General features: G+C 42.5%; 1 protein-coding gene across 2 annotated transcripts in view; it reads left to right on the plus strand.

Moving 5' to 3' along the window:
• CTNNA1 (catenin alpha 1) overlaps positions 1 to 17,463 on the plus strand; it is a 122,795-nt gene that overhangs the window by 68,899 nt on the left and 36,433 nt on the right. For both annotated transcript variants that reach the window (XM_040602938.1, XM_040602939.1), the window contains 2 exons: positions 1,581 to 1,661; positions 2,421 to 2,573. In XM_040602938.1, the coding sequence (XP_040458872.1) occupies positions 1,581 to 1,661; positions 2,421 to 2,573 (234 nt within the window). The remainder of the gene's footprint in view (positions 1 to 1,580; positions 1,662 to 2,420; positions 2,574 to 17,463) is intronic.

Here is a 17,463-nt window from a genome sequence, read left to right on the forward strand (position 1 = left end):
AGTGCCAATTGGCAGGTTTCAGATTTTGGGGTGCCTTGCCTGCTGCGAGGAGCCAGCTGCCCTCCTTGGGGTGCAGGCAGCACCCACCGCCAGCAGCAAACCCGGAGTGGCAGCTTGGAACAAAGCAATCTCAGAGCAAGCTGAACGGGGTCTTCCTAGCCTAACTGTATTTTGGTTTCATATCCACCAAGCGTGGATGGGGACAGCAAACCGTTCAATAAATAAGTAGCAGTAATCTCCACTTTATTTAGAGACTTCAGCTTTGATTTTTGAATGTGGAGTGAAGAACAGACCACTGCCAGGTCTGCTGAAGGCTGTGGTGTAGTCGGAACGAGCTCCTGGTTTTAATTTCAGTCACACTTCAGTTATCTTTTGTGATAAGAATCGAATGACTTGATCAGGGAGGTGACAAATCTTCAATAATTGATTAAACTACAATGACATTGCAACATCTTAATTTCCCCTCCTCCCCCCCAGTTTTGTTTAATTTTTATTTCTGCTGTAAAGCCGACTACTTGTTTTAGATTCAGGGCTGCTCATCCAGGTATTTCAAACACGCCTGTCACCTGGAGAATTGATAACTGCCATAGCAGCACTAAAGTGAGGGTGAATGGTTTTTCTTCTCAACAGGGTAATTGTATTGATCGTGGCTTTGAACTTCAGAAATTGTATTGTAGTTGCGTAAAGTGTGTTTCAAAACTCTAATATTAAGCTCTATTATACAGAAAAATCTCCCAGCAAAACCAGACCACCACCATGGTTTTATCTGACACTCCCGATTTGATACAAATTAGGATATTTTTGACCCAGCCCCTGCTTAAAAAGAGAGAAGCTGCCACTGCTTCTTGGCCCCTTGTCCTGTCTTTAACAACAGGGCTAATGCAAAAGTTGCTGGTTTGAACCTTGGCGAAAGCCAGCTCTCGGCAGGTGGGCCTGGATACTTACTTGAAACATTGGATTTCATGTGTGACAAATGTGTTATAAGGATTTTACCTTTAAGGTAATTGATTTTTGGCTCAAGAGCAGTCTTTTGCCTTGGGTGTGAAGGCGTGTGGGGGAGCAGTGTTGCATCGGATGCGCAGCCCTGTGGGCTGTGTGCACTGCTCGGACCTGCAGATTGAAGGCAGCGTGAGATGCTGGCGTGCGGTCCGCTGGCCTTGGGCGATCCCTGTAGCTGAGCCTGTAGTAGGTTGAGGGTTGATGCAGTGCCAGCTGTCGGGCGGTTGACAGAGACTGCAGAAAAGAGGAATCTAAACTTAGAAGTTGAATGTGGTCTCCAGCTGATCAGGAGTAAAAAAGATTGCTAGATTTATGAAACCATTCGTTTCTCCTGAAAGCAAGCTGAAGAGCGCTAAAGGTAAAACCTTAAGGTGTCAGGTGTTACTGGACTGCTCAAACCAGCCAGAGTTTTATCAAGGAGGTGGAGACTTTACCTCTGGTGTGTGTAATCACTTTAAAAAATATAAATAAATAAAGAAGCTGACAATGTACTTGAAATGAATAATGCTTTTTTTTATTATTATTATTTTTTACTTTGAGACCCTGCATATCTGTTTACTTCTTTGTCTCTTGTTTTTCAGGCTGGACGCAAAGAAAGAAGTGATGCACTGAACTCTGCAATTGATAAAATGACCAAGAAGACCAGAGACTTGCGCAGACAAGTAATTTATATATAAAGTTGATACTTGTTGAGACAAATGAGTGCATTTCTGCATGTTTGCCCTCTTGGAGATGTTATCTGTTGATTTGTTTCTAGTGGGCTTGCCTGCATGTGTTTAATAAATTAAAAGCTGGAAACTTCCAGTGCCTGGTTCACAGGGAAGCATGGGGTGGAAATGTAATCCCCCGTTAACTGTGTAATAAAGATGTGGGATTCTTAATCATCCTTGTGGCAAGAGAAATTTAAAAAAAAACCAGCTCTCACTTATGGATTTTGAACATAATCAGGTACATTTTATAATTCTGATGGTATTCATCTCTGAGAGCCTGTTTTCTTTGTATTTGTGTAATACGAATCTCTGGTTGGTTTTTAAAGCAATACATTCCTCTTTTCAACTAAGTGTGACTATGGTTCAAGTTTGTTGAAAAATGTTTTTATTCTAGTAGAAAAATTAAAAAGTTAAATCAGCATGTTTAACCAGCTAAACGAAAGCAGCAAAGTTACTCAGACAAAACCAATATGAGCTGCTAAATCAATATTTGTGGCCAAACTGGTGACTTGCACTTACATAACTAATCCATTTTTTAAAGGAGATTTAATTTAAATTGAAGCAAAAAGTGTATAGACAGGACTTAGTGCAGGGGAAGCCTTGGTCATACAATGGAAAAAGGATCAATGACAAAAGTACTTTAAGCTTTACATGTTAATACAGTAAAAGAAAGCCACTGAAAAATAACTCATTCTTTTATTTTTATTTTAGCTCCGCAAAGCTGTTATGGACCATGTCTCAGACTCTTTTCTGGAAACAAATGTTCCACTTTTAGTATTGATTGAAGCTGCCAAGAATGGAAATGAAAAAGAAGTTAAAGAATATGCCCAGGTTTTCCGTGAACATGCCAACAAATTGATTGAGGTAAGATGGTACAACTTAAAATTAAATTATCACTAGTTCAATTAAGGCGAAACTAGGCAAAACACATTTTTCAATTCTCTTGAAACAAATGGCAAGTTCGGTTAAATTTGCTTTTTAAATTTTGTTTTAATGAATTTCAATACATTAAATTTAATATTTAAATAATTAAAAAGGTAAGCTTGTCAAAAAAGCAGCAGCTACTGTTACATAGCCCATGTAGGTTCAGATCTTATGTGAACATACACTGTTATCTTTACTTGATCTGTTAATTGGAGATGGTGATACAGAATAAGGCAGACTATGGCATGACTGTCCTGCTGTATAATTTGGCCTATTGTTTGAAGCCCGGAAGTTTTTGCTTTTCAGTAAAATGCCACTGAATATAAACAGGCCTTTTACGTGAAGACCGTTAGAATGAAAGCCTTCTTGTGTGTGTAAAGAACAAACAATGGACAAACAAAAAACTTGCAATAACAGCAAAACTGTTCCCTGCCACCTTTTTCTAATAAAAACCCAAAGGCTCTCGGACTGGTGTTACTGAAGACTAAAGCTAATCTGTGGGAAGATCAGCTTAAATGGGACTGACCTGTGGTAACTAAAATGCATTAAAGGTCATTAGTCTGCTATTAAAGGTAATCGCTTTCACCGGGTAAGTTCATAGCCTGTATTCATGACTACACCTCGGTAACCTTGTCCTCTTGCTATAGTTTTTGCATGAGAGTTTTGTGCTTGTTGATTCTAAATGGCAAGGGATAAACATAGGTGTTGAAGAAACGTGCCACTAGGAATAAACTTCAGAAACCCTCCTGTGTGCTTCAGTGTGCTTTGAGGCATCAGCTGGCTCATGTGCTTAACTTCAGCAGCAACCTGGAAACAGTCAGATACTGGCTGATGTATTTTTGCTCTCTTAGTATCACTGTGTTTGATAATCGAGCCCGTGCGTCTCCTAGGCTCATTGGGAATGCTTTCACACAATTCAACAGATTTAAATTATTGAAGAGTAAGACTTATTGAACATCAGTAAAACTATTTTCTGACTCTTGCTCAGTATATTTTCCTCACTTTTTTCAAAGGCTTAGGGGCTTGGAGTGCAGTGAGCAACTGCCCTGTGGTCTGGGGTGCATCAAGCTAGTCCAGCTCTTCAGAGTGTCTGTCCAAGCAACAAAAAATCTTTAATTCTTTGAAGATATCATTTCTTCACTTTTGCCCTGCTGCATTTCAGCATAAATGCAACCTTCATACAGTTTAAAAGTTATTTTATTCTCAATTTTAAGTAACTAATGTTGTTCAACAAAACAGCAGGCGGAAGGCAGTGCTGCTGTGCCTAGCCTTGGCAGCAGGATACTGCTGTTCCATGTGCAGTGGTGGGAACGGTGTGAAGCAGGTTTTGTCTAAAGTCTCCTTTCTTCATGTTGCAAGCCCAGTTTTATCTAGAAAATGATTTTTAGGGCTTGTTTATGGGAGAACTTGGCTGGCATAACAATAGCAGCGCCTATTCTGCCATAGTTCTGCCACCTCTTCAGTGCATGCCTGGTGTCCGCACACTGAGTTTGTCGGTGTAATTACAAAGGAATAGTTTGTCTGCTTCATCCACGAACTTTCTTCCCACCCTAGCTAGGTGAGCTCTTACTCCCTGCTCCTTCAGAAAACATATGCTGTCTGAAAAGCAGTGGGTGGCTGTCCTCACTGGCATGTAAGAGTGTTTTTTACTGACCTTACCTTGTGTGCAAAATGCCAAGCTGCAAATGCATTTTACAGAACCTCTGTTTAGCCAAACAGCCTTGTCTTTCAAGAAGGACTATTCCCCTGAAAGTATGCATTCAACAGTACTTCTGACTGGCATCAAAAGGTTCTGCTAAAATGATATGCTGCTGCAACAACTTTTGGAAGGCTTGCTTATTGCTTTTGCTGTCTAAAATGTAACTATAGCTATAGAGTAGCATGATCTAGATGGCTCATAAACCTCTTCCATGAATGCAGATGGATTAATATGTACGCTTAGCTTTGACAGAAGGGGAATAGTACTCCTGCAGAGCCCTTGTCTCGAGGGGATGGAGAGCCACTGTGGAGTCATATGCGATGTCTTCCTTCACAGTAAATTTGACAGGTCAGGGTGGGTTGTACTTATAATGTCTCAGTGTGTCTCTGCCAGAACGGAGAAGGATGTTTGCAAGTTCCCATATGATTCTGCTCTTGGGCAGAAAGCTCGACTGCAGGTATCTGGAGAAACAATAAAAGATTGTGTAAGAGCAGAACAGAAGATGTTCCACTTGGTGAGATAAGTGATTGCTTTTGCTTGTTTTCAGGGGAAGATAAGTGTGCTGGGGAGTTTATCCTAACTACCCTCAGAAATGCTGCTGAGCGTCTCAAAACATCAAATGTGACAAAACAGCTGCAGTGCAGAATGGAGCTGTGTTGTGTACCACACCGTGATTAACAGGCTCCTGTGTATTAGGTGTAGAAGAGAACGTGTCCTTTCCTTTAATGCTAAGTGATGGGAAGAAGCGTACATGAAAGACCTGCTCTGCACTAGGTAACTTGGAAGATCCCTATTAGAATTAGTGAGAGGTTTTACATCTTAGATTTTAGTACTCCTTTGTCCTGTGACCTGGAGGACTCGGTGTTGCTTTCCTGGTGAACCAGCCACTAGAGGGGACTGCAGCTGAGATATATATATATATATATATATATATATATATATATGTGTGTGTGTGTGTGTATATACACACACTAAAAACTGTTGCAGGTGTTGGTGAGACAGGAGGAGTGGCAGTGTTGGTTCTGCATGGGGAGTTCTTGACCTGCAGTGCAGAGGTATTTACAGGCCCTCCAAGTAGCTGTAAAGAGATGCAAGATTTGGGTAATTTGGTTTTGAAATGTTCCATTCTTGACAACAGAGCCCTCTCTGCTTTATGGTTCCTAAAGTTCAGGCAGCCACTTTTGACCAAAAGGTGCAATAACCACAAGATTATAGTTTGCCTGCTGGGTCTGTATCTTCTAGAGAAACCATACCAAAGCCGTGTCCAAAAGGGCTTCCATCTGATTTGTTTCTTATGTAGCAAAATACTAACCCCCTTATCCTGCCTTTTGTAAACTGAGTAACTGTAAAATACTAAAATGAGACCTGTCTCAGTTGAACAGTATGTTTCAAAGATAGCTTTCAAAATTGCTCTGTACTAGCAGTCCATTAACTAGTTAGCACTCTGCCTGAATTTTGTTAAAGGAGTTTAATTCTGCAATTGAGAAGTTAATTTAAATACCACACACGAGAATAACAGAAGAGGCAGCATTTCAGGAAACAGTGTAAGAAAAAGTGAAATGCATTTGTGAACTACGAAAGTTGTCTTGATTTGCGGATTGTGAAGTACTTACTTGTGTCCGATGGTTTTCACAATGCTGGATGAAGTAGCCTTGGCTCTCCAACCTGTAATTTGCTCTTGAGGAAGGAAAGCTTGCCATCCTTAGATTTAATGTTCCTCCCTAGAAGAAACTAGACTGTCCTGCAACTTGGTGCTCGTTTGTAATGATGTCACTTAGCACCATGCTGACTTCTTGTTCGTGCCAGTCTCTGAAGTGTGCTTCTGCGCAACTTGCCTTTGTGCTGCTCCCTGTAGTTATTGCAGTGGCGCTCCTGGCTATTTGCTGAAAAGTGAAAAAGCCATCAATGTTAAGAAACTTTCGCTGCAGTATTGAATGCTTTAGAAAAATAAAAATGAGGTTTGTCAATCTGTCACTGTTTATACTGCATGGTTTTAATGGAAGAGTTTTTTCAGACCCGAAGAAATTAGGTACTTAAAAGGTAGATAAGCACAGGGGCCAGGTTAAAATCTTCCAGGAGCTGTTGTCTTGCTGAAGAGTATTTTGGGAAGGGCGAGTTTGTAATTCCTTAAAACCAGCAATTAATCTTAACCTTATTCTGGAATCCAGTACCCCTGTGTCAAATGTTTTTTCTGAACTTAAATTTTACTTTTAAGTCTCTTTCTCATAGAAACTTTGGTAAGACCAGGGAGGTAAAAAAATCTCGATGATGTTTCATAAACATCATTTTTTTTCCCCAATTGCTTTAATTTATATGAAAATACTGATCTGTGCCTTTTTTTAATGGACTGGGTTGTATCTTGCATATGGAGAGATGATTTTCTCATCTTCAGTGAAAACCCACGAACAGATGCAGACTGCAAATTTATTTGCTTGGAAAGAATCACATTTGGGCACTTGTGACTCCATAAGCTATCTGTAGCCACTCACGCTGACATTTTTGCCTTCTGTTGCCCTAACTGTCTAGCCCTATGTCCTAAAGTAATTCTTCAGACTTCAGTCTAAAAATGCCACTCTCCAAAAGCCCAAAGCCTTGCACATTTGCAACACTTTTATTGCAATTGATCCTGGTTTCCCCATCCTTGCAGCCTAAATATTCTTCAAAGAGTCTTAACAGCTGCAAGTTTTTTACATGTGAAAGGCTTTTAAAAAACCTGAAATGGGTAAAACATAGCTTGGCTTTAAAATAATAGCTAGCTTTTGGACTTCGGACACAGCAAATGCTTTGAAAAAATTGAGGCTTGCCTAGCCCCTGGGCACAGCTAGTTACTTTTGTTATAAAGGTATGCACTTTGTGTTTGTGCATCTCACATATTTATTTAAAACAAAGGATGGATTGAAGTGTCTAGCAGATCTAGAAATATATCTGGTCTCACAAGATTATCCTTTGTGTCTTAGTCACCTGATTTCCAAAGTTTGTATATACAAAGTTTATAAAACTAGCATCTTTGGTGGTGGGAGTGGACTGTCTTTGCTTATTCTTTAAATATTCTTTCTTCATGCTTGCCATCAAAGGTATGTATCAGTACTGAAAGACAGAGGTGATGTATCTTGGCTGAAAAGTGCAGACAAGCATAGCACTTGACACCTAAATCAAATACTGACTTGGAATGTTTTTCTGAACTTTGGGTATATTAATCTCTCAAAACTTGGCATTTTCTGGGCTGGGGTCATTATTAGTCATTACTGTGGTAGCTGTGCACCTATTTTTCCTGCTCAGTAAGCTAATTTACTGGGGGGGTGGGGAAATCTGCAAACTCAAGTTTGTCTTTTACTTGCTTTTATTTTTCAAGGTAATTGTGTATTACAAGGGAAATGTCCTTGCACTATGATGTGGAGGAGAGGCAGAGTTAGTCCAACTCGAGACAAATTTCCCATTTTAGGATGGAGAGCAAAATGTCTCTTCCAAATAACAAGAATGTTTTTTGCAATTTGTCTATAGATAACCTTGGCAGCAGTATAAAACAAATGTCTTCACTAAATGACCACTAAAGCTCTAATGTGCCTTCTAAAGTCTGACATTCTTCAAGAACCGATGCACTTTCCTTGTAAGTTCATTTTATTAGTCAACTGATTAATAAATAAATTAAATTCTACTCATAGAAGATGCTTTCCTTGCATTCACAGTCAGTAAAGTAGGAAAGCCTCAGCAGAAGAAGTAGTTCTTCCATTTTCAGACAAAACTGGATGTACAAATTTAATGCATCATACATAAGTAAAGGCAAGTGACCTTTTAATAGGATAACTCTTATTCTTGTAAGGTTATTTTTTTTGAGACCAATCTAATGCTACACCAACTTATGTACAAAGGGGTCTGAAGAACACTGGTAGAGATTAAAAATCACGTTAGAAGAGGACAGGGTAATCTTTCCATCCAGATTTCATTGTAAATATGCATGGGAGAAGCAAGGTGATCAGTAATCTGACAGCGAAACTGATGGGATAGATGAAGTGATAGAAGATTAATTCAAACCCTTGCATATTTGGACAGCAATTGAGGTGTTTGGGGATGTACTTGGTCTTCAAACACTTGGGCCAAGGGGGATATGAAGGGTGTAGAAGTTGGAGGTGAATGAGGTTAGGGTTTGGAAAACTATGTTAATGTGCTTTTACCCCACTAGCAACAGCCCTGTATTTACTCTGTTCTTTTTTTCCTTTGGAAACAGATAGAAGCATTTGGGGAAGGGGAAATCTGTAGAAGAGGCTGGGAAGTATAAGCACACTTGATTATGGGTGCTGTTGACATGATGTCTTCAGAAGTAGATAGAAAAAAAACAACAAACCAACAGAGTCCTGGCCTATTTTATTTTCCAGATATTTCTGTCTTAATTCCAAACAGCATTTTTAAGTAGCTTTTTGGGCACAGCTTTTATAGATGTGGCACAAAATGTTTTAATTCTTGTTATATTACTAAAAGCCTCAATGCATGTCTGGATTTTCATCATCTTAGTCATTTGTAATATTGGAATATTAGTCATGTAGTGTCATCAACGAGTTGACTGAAGTGTATAGTAAGTTCCTCTTACTATTTTATTGCTTTCTTCAAGAGCATAATGTACTTATTACCATTAAACTTGCCATGAACAGTTGTCTGAATCACCAAAACCTGGTTTAAACAACTAATAATAGACACCAAATTGGAAGCCTTTAGTAGGATCATAATGCAGCATGCTCTGAGTGATAAGCAAAATGAGATAGGAAAGAATTATAATTTCATAGAATCATAGCATGATTTGGGTCAGAAGGGACCTTGAAGATACCTAGTTCCAACCCCCCTGCCACGAGCAGGGACACCTACCAGCCCATGTTGCTCAGAGCCCCAGTCCGTCTGACTTTGAGCACTGGCAGGGATGGGGCACCCACAGCTGCTCTGGGCAGCCTGTGCCAGTGCCTCACCGCCCTCTTAGTGAAGAATTTCTTCCTAATACCTAATCTAAATCTCCTCTCTTTCAGTTTAAAGCCATTCCCCCTTGTCCTGTCACCACATGCCCTTATAAAAAGCTCCTCTCCAGCTTTCCTGTTGGCCCCTTCAGGCTGCTATAAGGTCTCCCTGGAGCCTCCTCTTCTCCAGGCTGAACAACCCCAACTCTCTCAGCCTGTCTTCATTTCTATTTTGATAAACATAGAGGCTTTTTTGGTTAAGGATAATTATTCAGGTACTGCCCAAATACCACTACTAGAAACGCTTTTATTTTAAAGAAAAACATTTGTGTTGCTAAGAAGCATCTAAGGAATTTGCTTTGAAAGTTTTAGCTTAAGATAAGATCTACATTACATACCAGTGGTGTGATTTCTGTCATGGTAGTTCAGATTGACTTGTGTAACTAATGTGTTTTGTGCTTATAACATTTTATCACTTTAGCTTGTTTGTCTGAGGAAGGAATAGTTCCTGTGCCAATAGTTACATCTGCTGCTACAGCTGCATCGGAGGGGCACGGTGCCCACGTAGCACACTGGTATTCCTTTACCAGCTCTGCTCTGTCAGGTCTATGGAAAGGATAATCTGCCAGTCTGAAATAGAGGTATTCCTGTACTGCCAGCACTTTACTACTGTGGATATGCTTTATGCTATAGATGTGTTAGTTCTCTTCAAACACCTCGTCCCCTTCTTTGACTGGAAAGCTTTCCTGTTGGCAAGAGAGAAGTGCTTTTCCCTTCTGTGTTTGCTGCTTAGTAAATGGAGCCCAGTTTGGTTTGTCATGAGGCACAAACTCTGGGTTTGTCCAACTGTGTGAAAAATTTCCCTTTTTCATGAAACCTTGAGAACATGTGGGGTTACACTCTGTTGGAGAAAGACATTTCCTCCTGGAAGGAGCTTGCCAGCGTTGAACTGAGCTTTCGCAGGACAGCTATATCTAGAATGGCACCAGGTGGCTAGGGAGGTAGCTGGAGACAGCTCATTTAGGTTGAGAGTCAAATGCAAAGCTATGTTCCTTAACCAGTTTTTTAGACACAGGTAACGGGCTTGAAAGGTGCAAGTTTTGAGATTTGATCCCAAAAGAAAGGTGATTACACAGGAAGATATTAAGCAGTTGCCTCAATATTACGGGGAGCAGAAAGTACACCATCTGTTGTCTCTGATCCCCTTCCTTTCAGTCAGTTGCCAGCCTGTTGAAATAAAAAACCCTAAAACCCCTGTCTGACCTTGTCTAAAATGTTTGAATCAAAAATGAAACCATTTTGCTTGCCAGTTTTGTTCCATCTAGCTGAAATTTCCCCTCCATGTGTTTATAACCAGACCTGAAATTAAAAGTTGCAGAGCTCTGGAAATAGCAGTTAGCTCAATTTTAGTCCGTTGTTCCCCTCAGTGCTCTATGTCTGGATTTTTTTACTGCGTGTAGCTTGTTTTATTTAAAGACTTTTACTATTTTAAGTTAATATATTGGGATTCTGTTGCCCATAACAAACTCTTGCAAGGTACCTTCTGTGGAGCTGCTGCCACTTGCGAGTACTTAAGTCTTAGAAAAATCACAGAGTAGTTGTCAGTGTGAGTCCCAGTAACTTGCTCCAGAGTCCCTATGGACCTGAACTGAAGTCCTCCTGCCATCTCTCCATGCATTAAAGAAGTGAAACTGTTTTGTGTAATTCATAATTAGTTATGGCTCTGCAAAACTGGTGAGTTTATAAGGTTATAGCTATAATGCAGACTTCTCCCTCATGCAGTACCTATTAAGACTGGACGTTAAAATGTTCACATTTGTCTTGAATATTGAGGGTAGTGTACAAGTGAATTAATAAATGTATGGACTTACTGAATAATAAAAGCCTTTTCTGAAGAGGGATGGAAATTACATAATTGACACATCTCTTCTGAGAGTCCTCTAGTTGCTACTTCGTTTTGCCAGAACAGTTGTTTCTGCAGATAAATTAATTTAATGGGCTTTGACCATCATGAAGTGAATCTGGACTGTTTTCTTAATATGGAGAAGGAAGAATTAAATGTGCTGTATTTGAATTTTGTCAGAATATCAGATACACTTTTCTTTAGCAGATCCTCAAGAGGAAAATGTTGAATGGCTGCCTGTCCATTGTCTTCCCTTCCCTCCCCCTCCCCCCCCCCCCCTTTTAGAATAGGTGATTTCAAGCTGCTTAAAAGTGGGGATTTGCATTCCCAGAGAAACTGTAAAATGAAAAGCAAAAAATAGAACAAGAAGCTGAAGTTTTGAAGTTTAATCAGAAATTAAAATGCTAGGAACACCTTTGAAAAGCTTTGTTTCCATGTTGTTGAAATTCCCAAAGCATCTGTGTGTATAAATGGATATGGTGGTGTTGTTTTTGCATAAGGGTTTGTGAGCATCAGTTATGAGAGGATACTGGTTAAACTAAAAAGTTTTTTCAATGGTAAGACAGTCTGAAAACTCTTCTGCAATGGTATTTTTATGACTGCAATTTCAAATGGGAGTAGTCAGGCTCTTAGGATTCAATTAGAGTATGTTTGTCTCCTGCATAGCAATATATAATCCTGATTTATAACAATGCTGCATGACAGAGGTAGCTCTGACAATTTTAAATTATGCAACAATAAACACATTACAGAGCCTCTTTGGATTACACCACTGCTGGATGATTGCATCCAGCACCCATTTAGGAGGCCTTTTTGTGTACTTCCTGAAGATGATGTCCTAAAAACATGACCTGTAAACAATGAGGAAAAACTTGGTGTTGCTTCTCTGAAGTCAGTGCAGGTGTATGAAGCAAAAACTTTTAATACAAACTTTCAGTGTTATCCTTTGAAATCCTTGAAAAAGATTTAATGGGTTAGAGATTATAGTTCCTTTTTTCTCTTGCGTTCTTTGTCTCTTATTGAAAAAGCAATTTTTCAATCCTTTGATAAACAGCTTGATGTAAAGTAACCCCTCTACCTAAACTACGATGTCAGTGCAAAGAGAAAGTTTAACAAGCGCAAAGCCGTAGCAGTATTTCTTGATAATTTTCAACAGTGTAATTTAAGAAGCTTAGCAATGACTCTGAACTCGTGTAGTTGAGGCTTCTATAGTCTTTGAATTGCTGGGAGACATGGCTGCTTAGTCATTATCTGAACAAGTTTCAAGTTTTTTTTAAAAAATAAATTGAAAATGTATTTCAGGTGAAAAAGGTAAAAACTGCCTATTGTCAGAGAAGGCAGTTGTCTGCAACAGCTGACAACACAAACATAAGTTGACAAATTGCCACTAATGAAGGAAAAAAACTGCTTTAGAAATGTCAAGATTTTTTCTTGATTTAAAATTAGTAAATTCTGAAGAAACAAAATAATTGGAATTTGAGATGGAATCACTCTGTGACAGATGGCACAATATTTTTTTTTAATATTGGAACTATACTTTCCTACTAATAACGTATTCCCAATTGACCTTTTGCACTGAATCAGTGCCTTCCTCTAGAAGGAACCAGTTAAGTAATGCCTCCTCCAAAGGCATAAAATCATTCAAGTTGGAAAAGACCTTTAAGATCATAGAGTCCAATCATTATCTTAGCACCGCCAAGTCCATCACTAAGCCATGTCTCTAAGCACCACATCCATATGCCTTTTAAACACCTCCAGGGCTGGTGACTCCACTACCTCCCTGGACAAGCCTGTTCCGGTGCTTGACAACCCTTTCTGTGAAGAAGTTTTTCCTAATATTAAATTTAAACCTCCCTTGGTGCAACTTGAGGCCGTTTCTTCTCATCTTACTGCTTGTTACTGGGGCGAAGAATCTGACACCCCCCTGCCTACAGCCCCTGTCAGGCAGCTGTGGGGAGCGATAAGGTCCCCCCGGAGCCTTCTCCAGACTAAACCCCCCCAGTTCCCCCCGCCGCCCCTCCCAGCACTTGTGCCCCAGCCCCTTCCCCAGCCCCGTGCCCGGCTCTGGACACGCTCCAGCCCCTCCATGTCCCTCTGGCCGTGAGGGGCCCAAACCCGAACCCAGGGTTCGAGGGGCCAGCGGGATGTGACTCCATTCCCCACCGCTCTCTGGCCCGGCCGCCCAGCCAGCTTTGACCCCAGCGCAGAGCCCCCCGGGCAGCCATGAGCAGCCGGTGGCTGCAGGAGAGGCTGTGGGAGACGGTGTCAGAGGCTTCACTAAGGCCCAGGACACACCAGCCACAGCCTCTCCCTCGCCCACCAGGCCGGGCAGCTGCTCCTAGCAGGAGATCGGGGCTGTCAGGCAGGGCCTGATCCCCTGGGTGTCCTGCACGTGCCGTGTGATGGTGCTGGGGATGATCTGCTCCATCACCTTCCCGGCACCGAGGTCGGGCTGACAGGGCTCTGGTTCCCTGGATCCTCCTTCCTGCCCCTCTTGTAGACGGGCGGCACGGTGTCTCCCCCCAGCCTGCCGGCACCTCCCCAGCCTGCCGGGACTGTTGGTAATGATGGGAACGGCTTGGCGAGCTCCTCTGCCGGCTCCCTCCGTGCCCCGGGGTGGATCCCACCCGGCCCCACAGACTCACGCGTGTCCAAGCGGAGCAGCAGGTCACTGGCCATTTCCTCCTGGCCTGGGGGGGCTTCATTCTGCTCCTCGTCCCTGTCCCCCAGCTCCGGGGCTGGGTGCTGAGGGAAGCTGCTCTTACTGTTAAAGGCTGAGGCAAAGGGATGGCTGAGTACCTCGGCCTTTGTGGCAGTGTTCCTTGCCGTATCTGGTAGAGGGTACAGATTATTCATTCTTGGCCCTCCTTTTGCTTCTGATGTATTTGTAAGAAACATTTTTTGTTATCTTTTACAGCAGTGGCCAGCCTGAGTTCTAGCTGGGCTTTCACTCCCCCCAGTCTTCACCCTGCAGAGCCTCGTGACACCCTTGCAGCCCTCCCGAGCTGCCTGCCCCTTCTTCCAAGGACATAAACTCTCCTTTTGTCCCCCAGTTCCAGCCAAAGCTCTCTGTTCATCCAGGCCGTCTGCCCCGCTGCTGGGCTTTCAGCTCATGGGCACAGCCCGCTCCTGAGCCTTGAAGTTTCCCTTCTTGAAGAATGTCCAGCCTTCCTGAACACCTTGGCCCCTCAGGACTGTCTCCCAAGGGACTCTGTCCACCAGGCACCTAAACAGGCAAGGTCTGCCCTCAGGGAGGCCAAGGCAGAAGTTCTGCTGACCCCCCTCCTCCAAGAAGCAAAATCTTTTATTGTTTTGTGATCCTGGCCTCCAGCCTTCACATCACCCCAAGTCCTTCTCTGTTCACAAACAACGGGTCCAGTGGGTGTCTCCCCCAGCCAGCTCATTCACCAGCCGTGTTGGGCAGTTCTCTTCCACACACACTGTAGGAACCTCCCGGACTGTCCCCTCTCTGCTGTGCTGTATTTCCAGCAGACATCTGGTAAGTTGGGTGCCCCCCGAGAACAAGGGCTAGCGACTGTGAGTCTTCTCCCGGCTGCTTATGGAGTGTTTCATCTGCCTCTTCATCCTGGTTGGGTGGTCTACAACAGACTCCCACCACGCTATCTGCCTTGTTTGCCTTCCCGCCACTTCTTACCCATAATCACTCAACCCTGTAGTCACCATCATTAAGCTCTAGGCAATCAAAAGGCTCTCTAAGATACAGGGCTACCCACCGCCTCTCCTTCCTTGTCTATCCCTTCCAAAGAGTTTGTAGCCATCCATTGCAGCCCTCCACTTGTGCGAGTCATCCCACCATGTTTCTGTGATGGCAGCCACGTCACAGTTTTCCTGCTGCGCAACGGCTTCCAGCTTCTCCCGTTTGATGCCCATTGTGCGTGCATTGGCATAGATGCACTTTGGTTGGGCTATTGACCCTGCCACCTTTTTGAGGGGAGAAGCCCTAATTCCTACTTGACCATTCTCAGGTGCTTCTGTGGTTTCTGACACATCAATAACCCTTGTGTCTTTGCTGCTGCATGGATCTCCATCCTCTGCCTCCGCCGAGACAGCAGACCAAAGGACACCTTGCTAGCACACCATCCGTCAAACACTGGCATGCTGCTCCTAATCTTATCTCTAGTGGGCCTGGTTTTATCCCTTTTCCCCTTCAAATCTAGTCTAAAGCTCTTTCAGTGAGCTCTGCTAACTCCTGGACAAAGATTGGGTTCTCCCTTTGAGACAGCTGTACCCCATCTGTCACCAGCAGGCCTGACGCTGTGTAGACAGACCCATGATCAAACCCCTCAAAATTCTGCCAGTGAAACCAGGCTCGGAGCTACGTACCTGCTTTTCCTGTTTCTTGCCTCATCGTTCCCTGCAACTGGAAGGACGGAGGAGAACATTGCTCGTGCTTCTGATCTCTTAACTAGTTGTCCCAAGGCTCTGAAGTTTGTCGGCTCCCTAAGGGCTTCTTTTATGCACGTGGTGGGCTTGGCTGCTGTTGGTCCTGGCCCTGCCCAACTCCCGCCAGCTGCTGTCGTGCGGGGTTTGGGCTCCCAGACCGGTGGGTCTCTTGCCTCCCCCTGAGGTTCCCCCAGTTTGGGAAACCCCTGTGCACCACACTGGAGCGCTGCCCTGCCAATCCTGCCGGCACCAGAGCCGCTCAAGTCATCTCATCTTGCAGTACTCCGATATCATTGTTCATACCAGTCACATCTGAGTTGCAAAAACTGATCAGCACACAAAACCCACTTTTCCGATGAGTTTGTCCAGATTGAGTTTTACTTGACACCAGTTCATTAGTTCAGTTTATAGAAATGGTTGCGTCTGTGCAGTTCTCGCTAGTGCTCAGTGCATTTGTCACCGGGGGTGAAGTTAATCTCCTTCATCTAAATGTGGGCAGCTGCTTTGGGTCTGTCCTGCCTTTTGGGATACACGAAGCCATCTCTGGGACATGGTTGTATGCTCTGTGAACTAAGAGAGCCTTGATACTGCGGCAGAAGGATGCTTTTAAATTCGGTCTGTCAGTGCTGCAAGAGGTATCTCTGAACCGCGTCAGTCTAGTTTCTCTAGTCCATCTTCATTCCCAATGTATTTTTAACTTTTTTCAAGAGATTGCTCATTATCGCTGATTACATTATTTGCTATTTTTTTGTCTCCTTTGATGCCTGTGCCAGTAGTGCTTATGTAAAGGGACTTGATGATACTGAATGGTAAGAATGAACAAATGCAGCGGGAATTCAATTGCTATTTTGCCGTCAAGCACAAGTGTTCTTTCTAAATCAAGTCTGACCACTTACTGTGTCAGTCAGCTATGTTGTTGGAGACATGGAGAAACTGTTTCATTTACATTTGATTTAAGGGGAATTTTTGTTTGCTTGAGGTGCTTTATTTTATTTGGAAGTTTTAGAGATGTATGATTTCCAAGTGCTCTGCATGCTTTAAAACAAATTTGGCTGTAGTTGATCTTCATCTCAGCTGCAAAAATCCCATGTATTATGTGTACCTGTCAAATAACTGGCCAGCAGTACCCTATCCTCCCTACAGACAGGGAGTTTGAAGTTATTTGTCAAATATCACACAGGAGTTATTGATGATGGGTTCTTTTCAGGTACTTTTAAAATTAAATTTCTTAAATATACAACCATCCACCTCAGCTGGTACATGCAGTTTTAGAATTCATGATGTAGAGCACCTGGTAATTAATGACAGTTTAGAATATCTCATTGTAACATCATTTACAACTTGATTAATTAGTTGATACAGCTCTTCTTAAATTTCAGATTTTAAGAGGGTTTTGAGTGTTTTCCAATAGTTTGACTGAGTCTTCCCATGGGTGCAGTAATGTGTTTCTGTGAATTTACAGCCATGTCTGCCAGTATTCTGAAGTCCTCTCTGCTGCCACCACATCTCTGCTTTGCTCTGACGTTCAACAAATAGTTTACTGGGAAGTTTGTGTGCTAATCTGGCAGAGAAAGTAATCCGCCAAAGCGAATAGCTTTCTTTTGGACAAGCATGCTGAAATGAAGTGTTGAGATTTGGAGACGCAGCAGTAGGATGGGCTGCGGCAGCCAACAGTTGGATTGTCTTAAACTGCCAAAGACCCTCAGTCAGGGAAGCACACACACTTCTTTCATAAAGGTTGGCAGTCCCAGTCGGGCAGTTTCTAAAGAAGAATTGCCATCAGTGAGGTATTCAGAAGAAAAATGACTGTTCAAAAATGACTGTGCAAAAAAGCAAAATTTCATTGTACCATGGTGGGGACACTCAATTATAAACTTCTTTGCC

The sequence above is a fragment of the Falco naumanni genome, chromosome 8 (genome assembly GCF_017639655.2).
Source record: "Falco naumanni isolate bFalNau1 chromosome 8, bFalNau1.pat, whole genome shotgun sequence".
NCBI classification, from domain to species: domain Eukaryota; kingdom Metazoa; phylum Chordata; class Aves; order Falconiformes; family Falconidae; genus Falco; species Falco naumanni.